The 13726-nt window shown below is 36.2% G+C and overlaps 1 protein-coding gene across 1 annotated transcript in view; it reads right to left on the bottom strand.

The window, feature by feature from the left end:
* Positions 1–13726, bottom strand: part of CCDC172 (coiled-coil domain containing 172) — a 38460-nt gene that overhangs the window by 7817 nt on the left and 16917 nt on the right. The window contains exons 5-6 of the mRNA XM_090279432.1: positions 9480–9581; positions 9016–9118 (exon numbers count right to left, since the gene is read on the bottom strand). Of these exons, the coding sequence (XP_090135558.1) occupies positions 9016–9118; positions 9480–9581 (205 nt within the window). The remainder of the gene's footprint in view (positions 1–9015; positions 9119–9479; positions 9582–13726) is intronic.

The raw sequence follows: 13726 nt of genomic DNA, 5'->3' as shown, positions 1-13726 counted from the left end.
TTCCCTTCTTTTCCCCATTATCCTACTCCCCTGTCCCCTAGGGTCACTTTCAGTCTGATCCATGTTTCTTTGCCAATGGTTCTATTCATTTAATACATTCATTCATTAAACACATGAATGAAAAACTATTGATTTTAGTGTTTTGTTACTGATTTTTACCAGTTAATTATTTGATCAACTATTATTCCTTGTTTGTCATAATTACTATAAATTTCTCTCAGTTTATCACTCTAAGGTGATGACCTTTTGACACATGGGATTTTAAATCTTGTATGTTAAGTCTATTAATTTTATACTTTTTGGTTTCCTTAATCATACCAGAAGTTTAATATGTAGTCCTTTCTATGTTCTGCTAGTTTTTCCATGACTCAATTTTCTTATCATGTTTCTCTATATTTATTCATATAAAATTATTTTAGTGTCATTTAAACTCAAAACACTATTTTTAAAGACATATAGGGTATCCTCTTTCATATACAATTTATTCTTAAAGTAGGTTTGAAAAAAGAATGTGTCAAAGTAGAACTTCAATTTTTTAATTATGCCTTCCCTCAGTGCAGGCCATCTGAAGACAGGTTAAGAACCTTCACAGGTGTGTAAGTCTGAATCAGAGAGATGTGCTGAGAAGGTAAAAGAGGGGTCATGTCATTGTTTCTGTTACTCTGTATCCTAGTTGGTTGGATTAGGCATCTCCTTTCGTATGGACATTTTCTATCATCTTCCCCACTATCATATAAAAGTAAACATATGAAAAAAATTAAAAACCTTATTATGATATCAAAGATACCAATGAATTTTGAGGAGAAAGAATTTTTAAAAACGAGGATAGGCTTAGAAACCTCTGAGACATCTTTAAACGTACCAATATCTGAATCACTGGAGTGTCAAAAGGAGAAGAAGAAGAGCAAGAAATCGAAAACTTACTTGAAAAAGTAATGAAAGAAAACTTTCCTAATTTAGTGAAGGTAATAGACATACAAGTCCAGGAAGCACAGAGAGTCCCAAACAAGATGGAGTCAAAGAGGACCACACTAAGGCACATCATAATTAAAATGCCAAAGGCTAAAGATAAAGAATCTTAAAAGCAGCAAGAGAAAAGCAGATAGTTACCTACAAAGGAGTTCCCATAAGACTGTCAGCTGATTTCTCAAAAGACACTTTGCAGACTAGAAGGGACTGGCAAGAAATATTTAAAATGATGAAACCAAGGAGCTACAACTTAGATTATTCTATCCAGCAAAGCCATCATTTAGAATTGAGGGACAGATAAAGTACTTCCAAGACAAGGTAAAACTAAAGGAGTTCATAATCACTAAGCCATTATTATATGAAATGCTAAAGGGACTTATATAAGAAAAAGATCAAAATAATGAACATTAAAATGACAATAAATTCACAACTATCAATAACCGAATCCAAATAACAAGCTAAGCAAACTAGCAGAACAGGAACAGAACCATAGGTATGGAGATCATATGGAGGGGTTATCAGCTGGGAGGGGGAAGGGGGAGAAATGGGGAAATGGTGCAGGGACTAAGAAGCATAATTGGTAGGTACAAAGTAGACAGGGGGATGTTAAAAATAGTATAGGAAATAGAGAAGCCAAAGAACTTATATGCATGACCCATGGACATAAACTAAGCAGGGGGATTGCTGGAGGTAATGAGGGTACTGGATGGAGGGGATTGGAGGGGGAAAATTGGGAAAAATGTAATAGCATAATCAATAAAATATATTTTTAAATAAATAATCAATTGATTCTACCATCAAAATTTCCCTTGCATTTACATAGAAGCTTTAATAACCATAGTATGTGCCAGGATTTCACAAAACAGGGGATATCTATTAGCTTGAAGGTTATATAATCAGTGCTATAAAGACACTAGGGAATCGAAACAAAGGCAAACTAAGTAGGCAATGAGAGTGTGAAAAGAACTATAGGTATGGGGAACATACTGGGGGAAGGTCAGCGGAGAGGGGGATGGGGAAAGGGAGGGAGATGATGCAGGAATTAAGAAGCATAGTAGGAGGGTGTGGAGGAGACAGGAAGATGTTAAGAAGTATTATATGCACAACCAATGGGCATGGACTAAGTGGGAGGGACAACTGGAGGGAGGTCGGTCACTGGATGGAGGGGAACAAAAGGGAAAAGAAATTGGGACAACTGTAACAGCATAATCAATAAAGCATATTAAAAAAAAAGACACTTCTGTTCGTGAATAAATGATGTTTTACCAGAAAACGTGCAGGGAACAAAATACATAGCTAGGAATGTTCCTAGAATTAAATGGCAATTTTCATATTTTATAAATGTTAAAAAAATTTTACAAAAGAGATAATACAGGTTAGATACCAATATATAATTATTTCTGTATGTTCCAGAAACTTTAAAACTGAGATCTTGTTACACTTGTCCACTTTGGGTTCATTCTTGATGACACAAAGTAATGCAAAGTAAATGTGCATTATTTTCTCAGTGTAGCCTGGGTAACAATTCCTACTACTCTCCTAAATGATACTTACTCCAACGATGTTACAGAAACACTCCCTTCCCCACATATTTAAGGACACATTTATGAAAATATTTCTAATTGTGAATATTTAGAAACTCTCGTACATCCGTTAGTGGGAGAAAGGATAACATAAACGTGGTATCTCCATACACTGGCGTTAAAAAGAATAAAGTTGTTCAGCACAAACTAACATGGGAAAAGGCTAAGTAATAAGGCAAATTACAGACTAGTAAGTGTGACCCCAATTTTTTGCTAAACACACACAAGGCACATGCACCTGCACACAGAAACACCAAGATACATCAACCCTAGAAGGATACACACCAAACTCTGAATAGTGGTTACATTGAGGGGACTTGGATGTTATACATTTTTGTAGCGTTTGAACTTTTTATTCAATCAACATAGCCTACTCTCATAATTTAAGAATATCTACATCTATTTGGAAAAATAAAAAATATATACATGTGTAAAGACACATTCTTAGCTACAGTGATCCCTCACTTATTGCAGGTATGACGTTCTAGATGTAGGAACCTTACATTTATTTTAGTATTTACTGTACAGTACTGCAAAATCCCGTGATATAGCAAAAAAATCCATGATAAATAATTAAATATAATATTTTAAAAAATCCTGCGATACAGTGAGGCCGCGATAAGTGAACCACGATATAGAGAAGGACTACTGTATATCATTTAGAAAGGTTGGAAGTATCTTAAGGCTAGCATGTGTTTATGCCTTCTTATAAATCTAAGGACCACTGACGTGACCTCTATGACCAACTTGATGACTTTTTCACTGAAGAGGCGACAGCACTGATTTACTACTTCACACAAATGCATTTACGGTCTCTCAACAGCAGGTGTACATTAACTTTTGTGCAGTTTCCATTGCAAATATACTCTTCACAAAGCCTTACTATCTTCAAATGTTCAGAAGGAAAAATCTCATGCTGTTGACTTTGCAGTTTCATTTCTGTAACAAACTTCCTGTCATATTAAACAATCACAAATTTGGTTATAAAAATATGTAAAATCTTTCTAGAAAAAAGTTTTGTGGGTAAAAAAACCTATATTTTAATGACTGGTGTTGGATAATAACAAAAATAGTAGGTGTTGGGAGTCCAGTATGTAACATTTCTCTTTCCTGCCTGAATTCTGCCCAAAAGAGGAACAAGACAGAAGGAAGATCAAAACATCACATTTACTACAAAGATAGCAGTTAGTGGAGAATGTGGCTTATATCTGCAAGGAAAGGACTTACTAATGCTGAACCCCAGAATAAGATGAACACAACACACACCATTAAAGGCAGAACTGGCTGCCACCATTTTCTCTCACGGAGACTAACCACTGTAAAACGTAAGGAGCAGCGGAGCAGAGAGGAAAAAAACGGGCTCCAGTGCACCCTTCCAAACTCCCCAACTGGATGGAGTCGGAATAAGAAAGGAGACGTGTTGGAGACCAGGGAGGCTATAAGGGTTGAATTGGTAAAGCGTTTTCCACACGGAAGAAAAAATAAAGAGTAGGAAGGATTCTGTGGGGCTAGCCTAGTGGTTAGAATATACTATGTTTTTGCAAATAACATTGAAAATATATGATGAACTGTCACCTTTGTAGTGAAAATAAAATTACATGCAGACCCAATCATTGAAATAAATATCTTGACTATTATTTGCCCTTGACTGTGCTAGATGCAAAGACTCATAAAAAATGAACAAGTGGAGGGAGTTCCCAGTCTAGTGGGATAAACTGATATACATATTCTCATTGAACATGATTAATGATGTAGCAGAATTATAAGCATAATCTCTGTGAACACAGATAAAGGACCAGTAGAGGAAAGGTTTCATCATTTGGTATATCCATTTATCCCTCCATTTATTTATTCAATGCCTACTATATGACATTACCCTGGCTGGTTTGGCTCAGTGGATTGAGCGTCGGCCTGCGAGCTAAGTGTCGCTGGTTCGATCTTCCAGTCAGGGCACATCAGAGAAGGAAAACTCTGACTCCAAAAAACCTCCGCTGCCTTGCGGCATACCTCTTCAGGGGAAAGGCTAAGGGAGTAAACCCCGACAGAAAATCCGGAGCCGGAGTCCCTAAGGCGGTTTGACGTTGTAGTCAACACCGGCAACTCCTGCAGCGCACCTGAAGCCAAGCTGTATTGACTCCGTCTTTCCCTTGGATCCTTCAGCTGCGAAGAGAGGGGGGGTCTGCTGCATGGGCAACAGCAGACCCCCCATATCACCCTGCCCAGGCTCTGTAGCTTCAGCTTCACTGGAGAGGACACTCCAGCGTCATCGCAAGATGTCGATTCAACACGGGAGGAGACAGATACCGTGTCACTCCCGAGTCGGACTGCACAGCCATTCTCAGCGGTGCAGATAGACTCTTAAGAAGCTACACCATCGTCTCTCGAGACGGACGGCTGCCGACCGACTATATGACAAACTCTGTATCAAAGCATTAGGCCATTAGTATATAATGGGAAACAAAGAGGCAAGATACTCCCTCTTATTGCGCACGTGGTAGAGAAAGACATTAACAAAATAAAGCCAATAAATATGTAATTACAAAAAAGAATGTGTGCTACAAAGGAAAAAATAGTGTGCTATTAGAAAAATAACAGGTTCCATGATTTATTGTAAGGGAGGGCTTCTCTTAGGACATATTCCAGCTGAGACCTACAGGATGGGGTATGTCCCACCAGTTAGAGAAGGGCGGGCAGAGTGGTGAAAAGATACTTTTAAAAGTAAAGAGAAGGACAAAGGCCCTCAGGTGGAAGAAAGCTTGGAGTGCTTGAGGGGACAGAGTGAGATGGGGACCTTGGTTGAAAATAATGTCAGAGATGTGGGCAGAGGCCACTTTGTGACAAGTCATGTAGGCCACACTAAGGACTTCATGTTTTATGGTATCTGTGATGAAGCCACTGAATGATTTTAATACGGGGATGGCAATTCAATTGACAATGGATTAGAGGGTAGAAGGGTGGAGGAGGGGAAAGAAGAAGAGACTGTTACTGTGATTCAGGTGGGGGAGGGTGGAGGTTAGAACTAGAATGTTAGCAACGGAGACAGAGAAGAAGAAGAATTCAAGAAGTATTCTGGAGGTAAAAGCACTGAAACTTGGTGATGTCCTGGGTAGGGTGAGAATAATGTGACTTGTAAACATGTCAAAATGCCTGCTACATTTTGGGTTTGAGCAATAGCCAGCAGAGATGACACGTGAGCTGGGCCTTGAGGACTCAGCTCGATTTTAGCTGATGGAGAAGACAGACAGAGGGATACAGAGGTGTGAAGGCTTGCTCGGAATTCCACAAATAGTATTCGGAGGTACCAGTAGTATAAGGAAGGCGCGTGTGATAAAAACACAGGGGGATACAGGGTAGGCAGATTAAGAAGGCGCTGGAACCTTTGACAATTTGGTTGCGTTTGCGTGTTTCATCAAGGCAGCATCGCTTCAGATGGACTTCTCCTTTTGTATTAGGCTGTTGAGAATTTAGGGCTGAAGTTTAGGAGAGAGGGATTAGGGACCAAAATGTGTAAATGGTAACTAAAAGCATTAGGCCAGATGAGCCTGCCCACGGAGTGTACAAAGTAAGAAGGCAATCAGTGATTGACCTTGAGGGAGGCTCTGTGTTTAGAGACAAGCAGAAGAAAAAAGTGAGAAAGAAGCATGAAAGGTGTGAAATCCTCACAGACAATATGAAATAAAAATGAAATCCTAATTAATTATACAGTTGTATCTAGTAATTATAGAGGATTTACTGAGCGCTAAGCGCTGTTCTATGGGATGTATATAAATTAAGTCGTTTATTTTTTTACTATAACCCTGTGAGGTAGGTGCTATTATTAACTTCATTTTATGGATGTGGAGACTGAGGCACAGACAACTGCTTCCTCTGGGTCACTAACCTAGTAAATGGCAGAACTGGGATTCGAAAGGGTTTGTAATCTTAACCCCCATGCTTCCTTCCTCTCAAGACCCTGAGCTTCCCCATTTCTGTCCTCCCTAGACTATATGAAAAAACTAGCTCATAGTTTTATAAGCCGTTGGCAGGCTTCTTAGGAATTAATCCAACCTTTGACTTAAGTGTCAAGCATAGCAATTAGCTGCCTTAATATGTGTTAATTAATGAGCCCACACACTTCAATATAGAATATTTTCACTAAGCAGACATCTTGGTATTTATAAAGAGGGAAAGATTACCTAAAGCAGAGACCATTAAACCATTGTGAGTGTAAGTACTGTTTCCTATCTTAATGGATGGCATCAAGATAGAGTTCAACAAACAACAAAAACATGGAAAAATTTAACTTAAAAAACACATAATAATTATAAAAGAATTCGGTAATATAGACAGAATAAAATAGGTACCAAAACTGTCTAATTACTACAAGTAGAAACAATAAGCTCATAGAAAGGAACAAATATTAACTTTTTAAAAATTGCTTTCTTACTAACGTTTAATAGAATTACAATTATAATACAGGAGTCCCTCTCTATATCGTGGTTCACTTATCGCGGCCTCACTGTATCACGGGATTTTAAAAAATATATTTAATTATTTATCGCGGATTTTTCGCTATATCGCAGGATTTTGCGGTACTATACGTATGTTGTTAAAGCTACGTAGGTTTAAGGGTGTAGAATAAATGTAAGGTTCCTACTTCACGGGGGGGGGGGGGGTCTAGAACGTAATACCCACGATAAGTGAGGGAATACTGCAACCTTAAAATAAAGCTGGTTGTCAACTAGAGATGACTTCCCACACCCCTTTGCACAGGAGACATTTGGCAATGTCTGAAGACGTTTCTGGCTGTCACAGCTGGGGGAGGGGGCGAGTTTGGTATCTAATCGGCAGAGTTCAGGGATGCTGCTAAACATCTTACATTGCATAGAACAGCCCCCCCCACCCAAAGAATAACCTGGCTCCAAATGTCAGCATTGAGAAGTTTTTGAGAAACCCTCTTATAAAAATAGCATCCATCCAGTAGCAGCTAAACATGAAAAATTTAGAAAAAAGGCAACTATTACAAAATTCAGCATACATTTGAATGTATAGATGAAAAAGACCATTGTATTCCAAAATTCAAGAATAAAAATAATATAACTTTGGCCTCCATAAATGTCACATGATTTTTTGCCATCACTAGTTTTTTTTTCTTTTTTGCTATTGCACTAATTATAAAACTGATGGCCATCTTTCCTAAAAATTTACACTCAGTATTTTGACTCTGCTCTTCACACTCAAAATAACTTTTATAGAACATGCCAGTGGGGAAACTAAGCTATGCATATCAAAGAATTTAAAGTAGGAATGAATAAATATTGGCATTTCACTTAGTAACTGCTAAAATCCAAAGAATAGATTAGGTATATGAACTGATTTTTCTTTCTATCCGAATTTCCTCTGTCACCATCAGTGAAGGAGAAAGTACTCTGTAACAGACTTTGTGTGTTTAATTTTAACTCAGGGAAAATTTTTATGACTGAGTGATAAACTCACAAAACTGGAGTTCATATCAGAAGCCCTTCCACCACTAACTATAACGATACCAGTGGCCATTGTCATTTTTAGAAGTGTAAAAAAAAAAATCAATGAGCACATTGTCATTACAGAAACTCATTCTGCGTCACACATATCACCCAAGAGATTGATATTTCATGCTTACAAAACTTAACATAAAGTTAAATTGCAAATATTTTCTCATAATCTACTAAAATTATGGCCTAAGGCAAAACACTGCTAACATGAAGCATTTGTTCAGCTCTAGTGGACATATTTCCTATATGATTTATGTGAAAGAAGACTTCATTTGCTTCTTCATAGATTCAGTAATGAGGTTTCTTTGGTTATACTAAGCCTGGTTAAGCCTATAAAGTATAGAAACTTCTTTAAAATTAAGCCGGCAAATATAACAATGAATTATTAATAAAGAATAGTCAAATTAATAAACTTTTTTTCCCTCCTTGTGTATATGACTGTTTCATTTTTAACATCAGCCATTCTTTCATTATCCAAATACATAAAAGATGTCTGAATATTCCATACAGAAAATGCAGTTTCAATCTCTAGGCACAAAGCCAGAGTAACAAATTTCAAGCAAAATAGATTGTGATTTTTTTTCCCCCTGAAATTTAGTAAGATAAAAAATAATTCCAATAATTTCAAAAAGAAAAGTCAGGAATAAAAGACCAATACTTTGTCTTAATCTATTAGGATGTGAATAACACTGAGTCTGTGAGGTATAAGAAAAAGTAAAATCAGTCCCAGCATTATTAACCCAATGCATCATGAAACTTATGTATAGCACTTTCTAGTCAGTGAAGTGTTTGTTTATTAGCATGTTTCAAGAATATACCTAGAAAAGAAATACCATCTTCATCTGGAACTTAAAAAAAAAAAATCTATGCATTTAGCTTTATGCTGAAATCTATTTGACAACTTGAAAAATTACCAGGTTTTATACCAAAGTGTAATAGGCAATTCTTACCTTAAGCATTCAGCATCATTTTGAGGCTTTTCACTGATTTTTTTTTTTTCTGCCTCTAGGTATTTGGTAGTACAAATGGCTTCATTCTTTTTATCTTCAAAAACTAAATAATTAAGAAAATACTTACAATCTTTTAAAAATTAAACACAATTTATATTTATTCATTCATAAGAACAATTCTCTAATTTTTGCTGCTTCACATAAAAGGTATGTATGTACTAATGATTTCTATTTTCCTATTTTATAGCAATTGAAGGCAAAATAAAAGTTCTTAAAATTTGAGACATTAAAAATATCAAGTCTAACACTGATCAATTCAGTGTTTAATCTATTCCTTTTTAAAATACCAGTAACAGCACTATATCCCAATAGGTTGATGCATTTTTAAAGAAAAGAATGTGACCCTATCATGCATGTATGAATATACTCATCGGCAAAATAAACAAAGCACATAAAGGTGATACCTTTAAGTTTTCTCTGCAGAGTAAATAGTTCTTGCGTTAACTCACTCTTTTGCTTTTGTAGTTCATTTAACGGGCCACTGCCATGTTCCATTGCCTTCATTTCTAGAAACGAACAAAAAACATTATTTTAACTTTTTAGGTTTTGCCATAAATGTCAGCCATTCTTAACTATTTCTCACGTAGTAAAAATTTAAGCAGCACACGGTCAATTTTAGGCCTGGACTGGTTTCCCTTGGCCACTTAGGGACTCTTTTGAACAAACTGACCAGGATTTGTTGAAGCACCAACTGGAAATAAAGAAGTGTTAGCAGATGCTTAGACTACCAGTAGAGAATTCAAAATAATGTAATATCACTAAGTAAAACAAACTTACCAATGAGTCAAAAGGAAACTCTATCCTTCATAAATAAAGCATATATAAAGTGTCTTTGCAGAGCATTCACTATATGGCTACAAGCTTCCACAATATCGCTAATACTGTTTCTTCTACCTAGAATGCCTCCCTTCTTTTGTTCCCACAACTGACTATTTTATATTTTATATTTAAAATTTTATCACAAAACATGCTGAATCTTGCCAAATGCTTTTTCTGTGTCTTCAATTGTTTTTTTTTTTAATATCGTTCACTTATCTCTTGATTATATCCATGCCTTTGAGTTATTTATAATATTTACAAGAGCAATTTTGAAGTCTTTCTTTGCTAACTGCATCATCACTGTCATTTATGTGTATGTTTCAAAAGACCTAATTTCATCCTTGCTATGAGTTACAATTTGCTGCTTCTTCAAATGTCTCATGATTTTTGATTGGATACAAGACACTGTGTTCACTATTTTGTTAAATGTTTAAATTTTGCTATCTTCCCCTACAGTATATTGATATTTGTTATTTGGCAGGCAGTTAAATAACTTATGGATCAGGTGCAAACTTTGTTTTAGAAGTATTTTGTAACAGTGGGTCTAGAATAGCCTTAAGTTTAAGGCTAGTTTAATCCTACTAGTAAGGCAAGACTCTTCTGTTTAGTGAGATTTATCTATTCTGACAGGTTGGAACATGAATGTCTATCTTGCCTTACAGGAATGCAGACTTCATGAGGGGAGAATTTTTCTTTTCTTTTTTGCACATTACAGTATCACCAGTGCCTAAGCACAAAAAAAATCATTATTGAATGTCCTAGGCACATTTTAGAAATATATTGGTGAGTAAAACAGACCTAATTCATGTCTGGGTGAAAGTTTACACCTTTGTAGGGGAGATAGATATGAATCGAATACGTATGTGAGTAAATACAATGCTCTTAAGAAAATAGTATAGAAAACCACAAGAGAATACAATCAGAGGAACTGACCTTATCATATGGGATGGACAGGGTATGTATCAGAATAAAATTTCCTCTGGATATAACAGTTGAGCTGAGATCAGAAGAATGACTGAATTAAATGAGTAAAGAATTAACGAAGGATCCCACTAAAGCATTTTCAAAGGTCCTGAGGCAGGAGGAGGCCGAGCACAACCCAGGACACAACAGAGGTCGGTGTGCCTTCAGCACAGACAGCGAAGGCCACCGGGCGAGGCTGCAGGGAAGAGAGGCACGAGGCTGTGCAGGGGCAGAGAAACAAGCTGAGGCACTTTGCTATGTTTACCTTGGTATTTTTAGACAGAATATAAATGAAGAGGTTCATTATAATAGTCCAGTAGTAATATAAATCCTTTTAAATATATGTGGGTGTTAATATTTTGGCAACTCTCAAGGAATGAGGACAGAATCCAACTCTGGGGTTAAAAAATAAATAATTTCAAAGAAGGTGCCTGGCAATGAAAAAAGCACTGTGAGTAGCAGAAAATAATAAAACAACTATGGACTTTGAAGACAAAGATTATTCAAAACCCCGTGAAACCGGGTGACGAATCATAGCTACGGGCTGAAAGCTCAGTGGAAAAGGTCAGAGGGGGATGCCCAGGAAAGAGGGAAAAGACAGGAGAAAAATCAAGTGTCAGGATATAACAGATGTGTTGGTACGAATTAGAAGAGGGAATGGAAGAGCAGCCCCTGGCAGGAAGGAAGACAAATGGAAACTAAGGCCGCTCAAGGAAGAAACTGGCTCTAGAGTCTGCTTCAGATTTGAATACCATCAAGGAGCAAAAGGCACCAGGAACAGCTTCACCAGTGAATTCTTTCAAACCTTGAAGGAACAGATAATTTTTGTATTTACATTTTCCCAGCTCGAGAAAAAGAGAAAGCTTTTACATTCATTCGATTAAGTCAACATAACCCTCATAAAAAGATTAATCTCACTTAGAAATACTGGTACAAAAGTCTTAAAGAAAATATTGAATATTGAATATTATTAAACAGGATTCAGCAGTACATTAGAAGACTAAGAGGTCACAACTAAGTAAGGTTAATAATAGAATATTTATCCCTGGCTGGTGCTGCTGAATGGATTGAGTGCCAGCCTATGAACCAAAGGGCTGCCAGCGTGATTCCAGTCAGGGCACGTGCCTGGATTGCAGGCCGAGTCCCTGGCTGGCGCCGTGTGGAAGGCAACCACATACTGATGTTTCTCGTCCTCTCTTTCTTCCCCCTTTCCCTCTCTTTAAAAATATATAAATAAAATCTTTAAAAAATAATAGGATATTTATTAATAAATTTCACTATGTTAATAGATTAAAGTAGGGAAAGCATATATGATCATCTCGAAAGGAACATGGTGGAGGAGGTTGGAGGGAGAGAGGGTAAAGAAGAAAGAGGGAGCTTCAACCTGGCATCATGGTTCATAGTGAAACTCTAAACTTATTTCCATTACTTAGGAATAGAGAAGGGCATGCGACATCACCACTGCCAAAGACTGGATATTTGTGTCCTCCCAGAATTCATATGTTAAACTCCCATTTACAATAGTTAGTAATACCTAGAGAAATATTAATAAGAAAAAGGTGAAGACAATTGAAATACATATGTTGTTTTTTGATAGGAAGACTCAAGACTGTGAAGTTATCAATTCTCTCTAAATCCATTAATAAAGTTAATGTAATTCTAATTAAAACACAAACCTTTTTGAACTTGATAAAATGAGAAGACTTTAACTAGGAAGATAAACACAGTGGAATCAATAACAAAGAATAAGGAGACATTAAATCAGACTATGAAACTAGGATCCCTGAAAAACAAAGTAGACAGAGAGGATAAGACACAAAATATGAAGTTAACATATGATAAATGTGGAATTTCAAATTGGTTGGAAAACAGTGAGTTACATAATAAGTAGTGTTAAATAACTGAAAAAAAAAAAGTTGGATCCCTAAGCTCTTATATCAAAATAAATTCTGGATGGATGTAAAATATAAATGATAAAAAGGAAACAGAAAGTTACCGGAATAACCATGGCTGTATTTTTTTACATTATTAATGTTACATAGAAAAGCCTTTCTAAGCCAGAGACAAAAGTCCAGAAGCCATAAAGGAAAAGATTCATTAAGATGACTGCCAGAATTAAAAATTTCTATCTGGCATTCACATACACACGCACACACAGAAACACGATAAGCACAGTCAAAATGTAAACAATAGGCTAGGAAATAATTTCTAACACATGGCACAAGTCTAACTTCTTTCGTGGACACAAAGCCCATATAGATCAGTAAAAACAAAAATAAATAAAAAATGAGCAAAGACTATGAATAGATTGTTCATAGAAAAAGAAATAAAAGTGGTCAGTAAATTCAGAGAAATATATACAATGTTGTACAAAATCAAGAAATGCTAATTAAACCTACAATGAAGATAATATCCTTACTATTATACTTGTCAGACTGGCAAAGATTTTGATAGAAATTGCATTGAATCTGTAGGTCATTTTGAGTAGTAATGTCATTGCAACAATATTAAATTTTCCAATCCATGGATGTGGAATGTCTTTCCATTTATTTAAGTCTCTAATTTCTCAGAGCAATGTTTTATACTTTCAATGTATAAATTTTTAACCTTCTTGGTTAAATTTATTCCTAAGTATTTTATTCTTTTTGATGCTGTTATAAATGGAATTTTTGAATTTCCTTTTTTAATTGCTCATTGCTAGTACATATGCAACTGATTTTTGTGTGCTGATTTTGTATACTGAAAATTTGCTGTATGGTTGACCTTCGAACAGGGCGGGGGTTAGGGCTCTGATCCCCACAAAGTCTCAAACCCATGTATAACTTAAGTTAGCTCTCCGTGTGTGTGAATTCTCAGCCACAGATCAAAA

This window comes from Furipterus horrens, unplaced genomic scaffold (genome assembly GCF_987537825.1).
Source record: "Furipterus horrens unplaced genomic scaffold, mFurHor1.1.pri manual_scaffold_5, whole genome shotgun sequence".
Classification (NCBI taxonomy): Eukaryota; Metazoa; Chordata; class Mammalia; order Chiroptera; family Furipteridae; genus Furipterus; species Furipterus horrens.
This window is presented reverse-complemented; position numbering and strand designations above follow the sequence as displayed.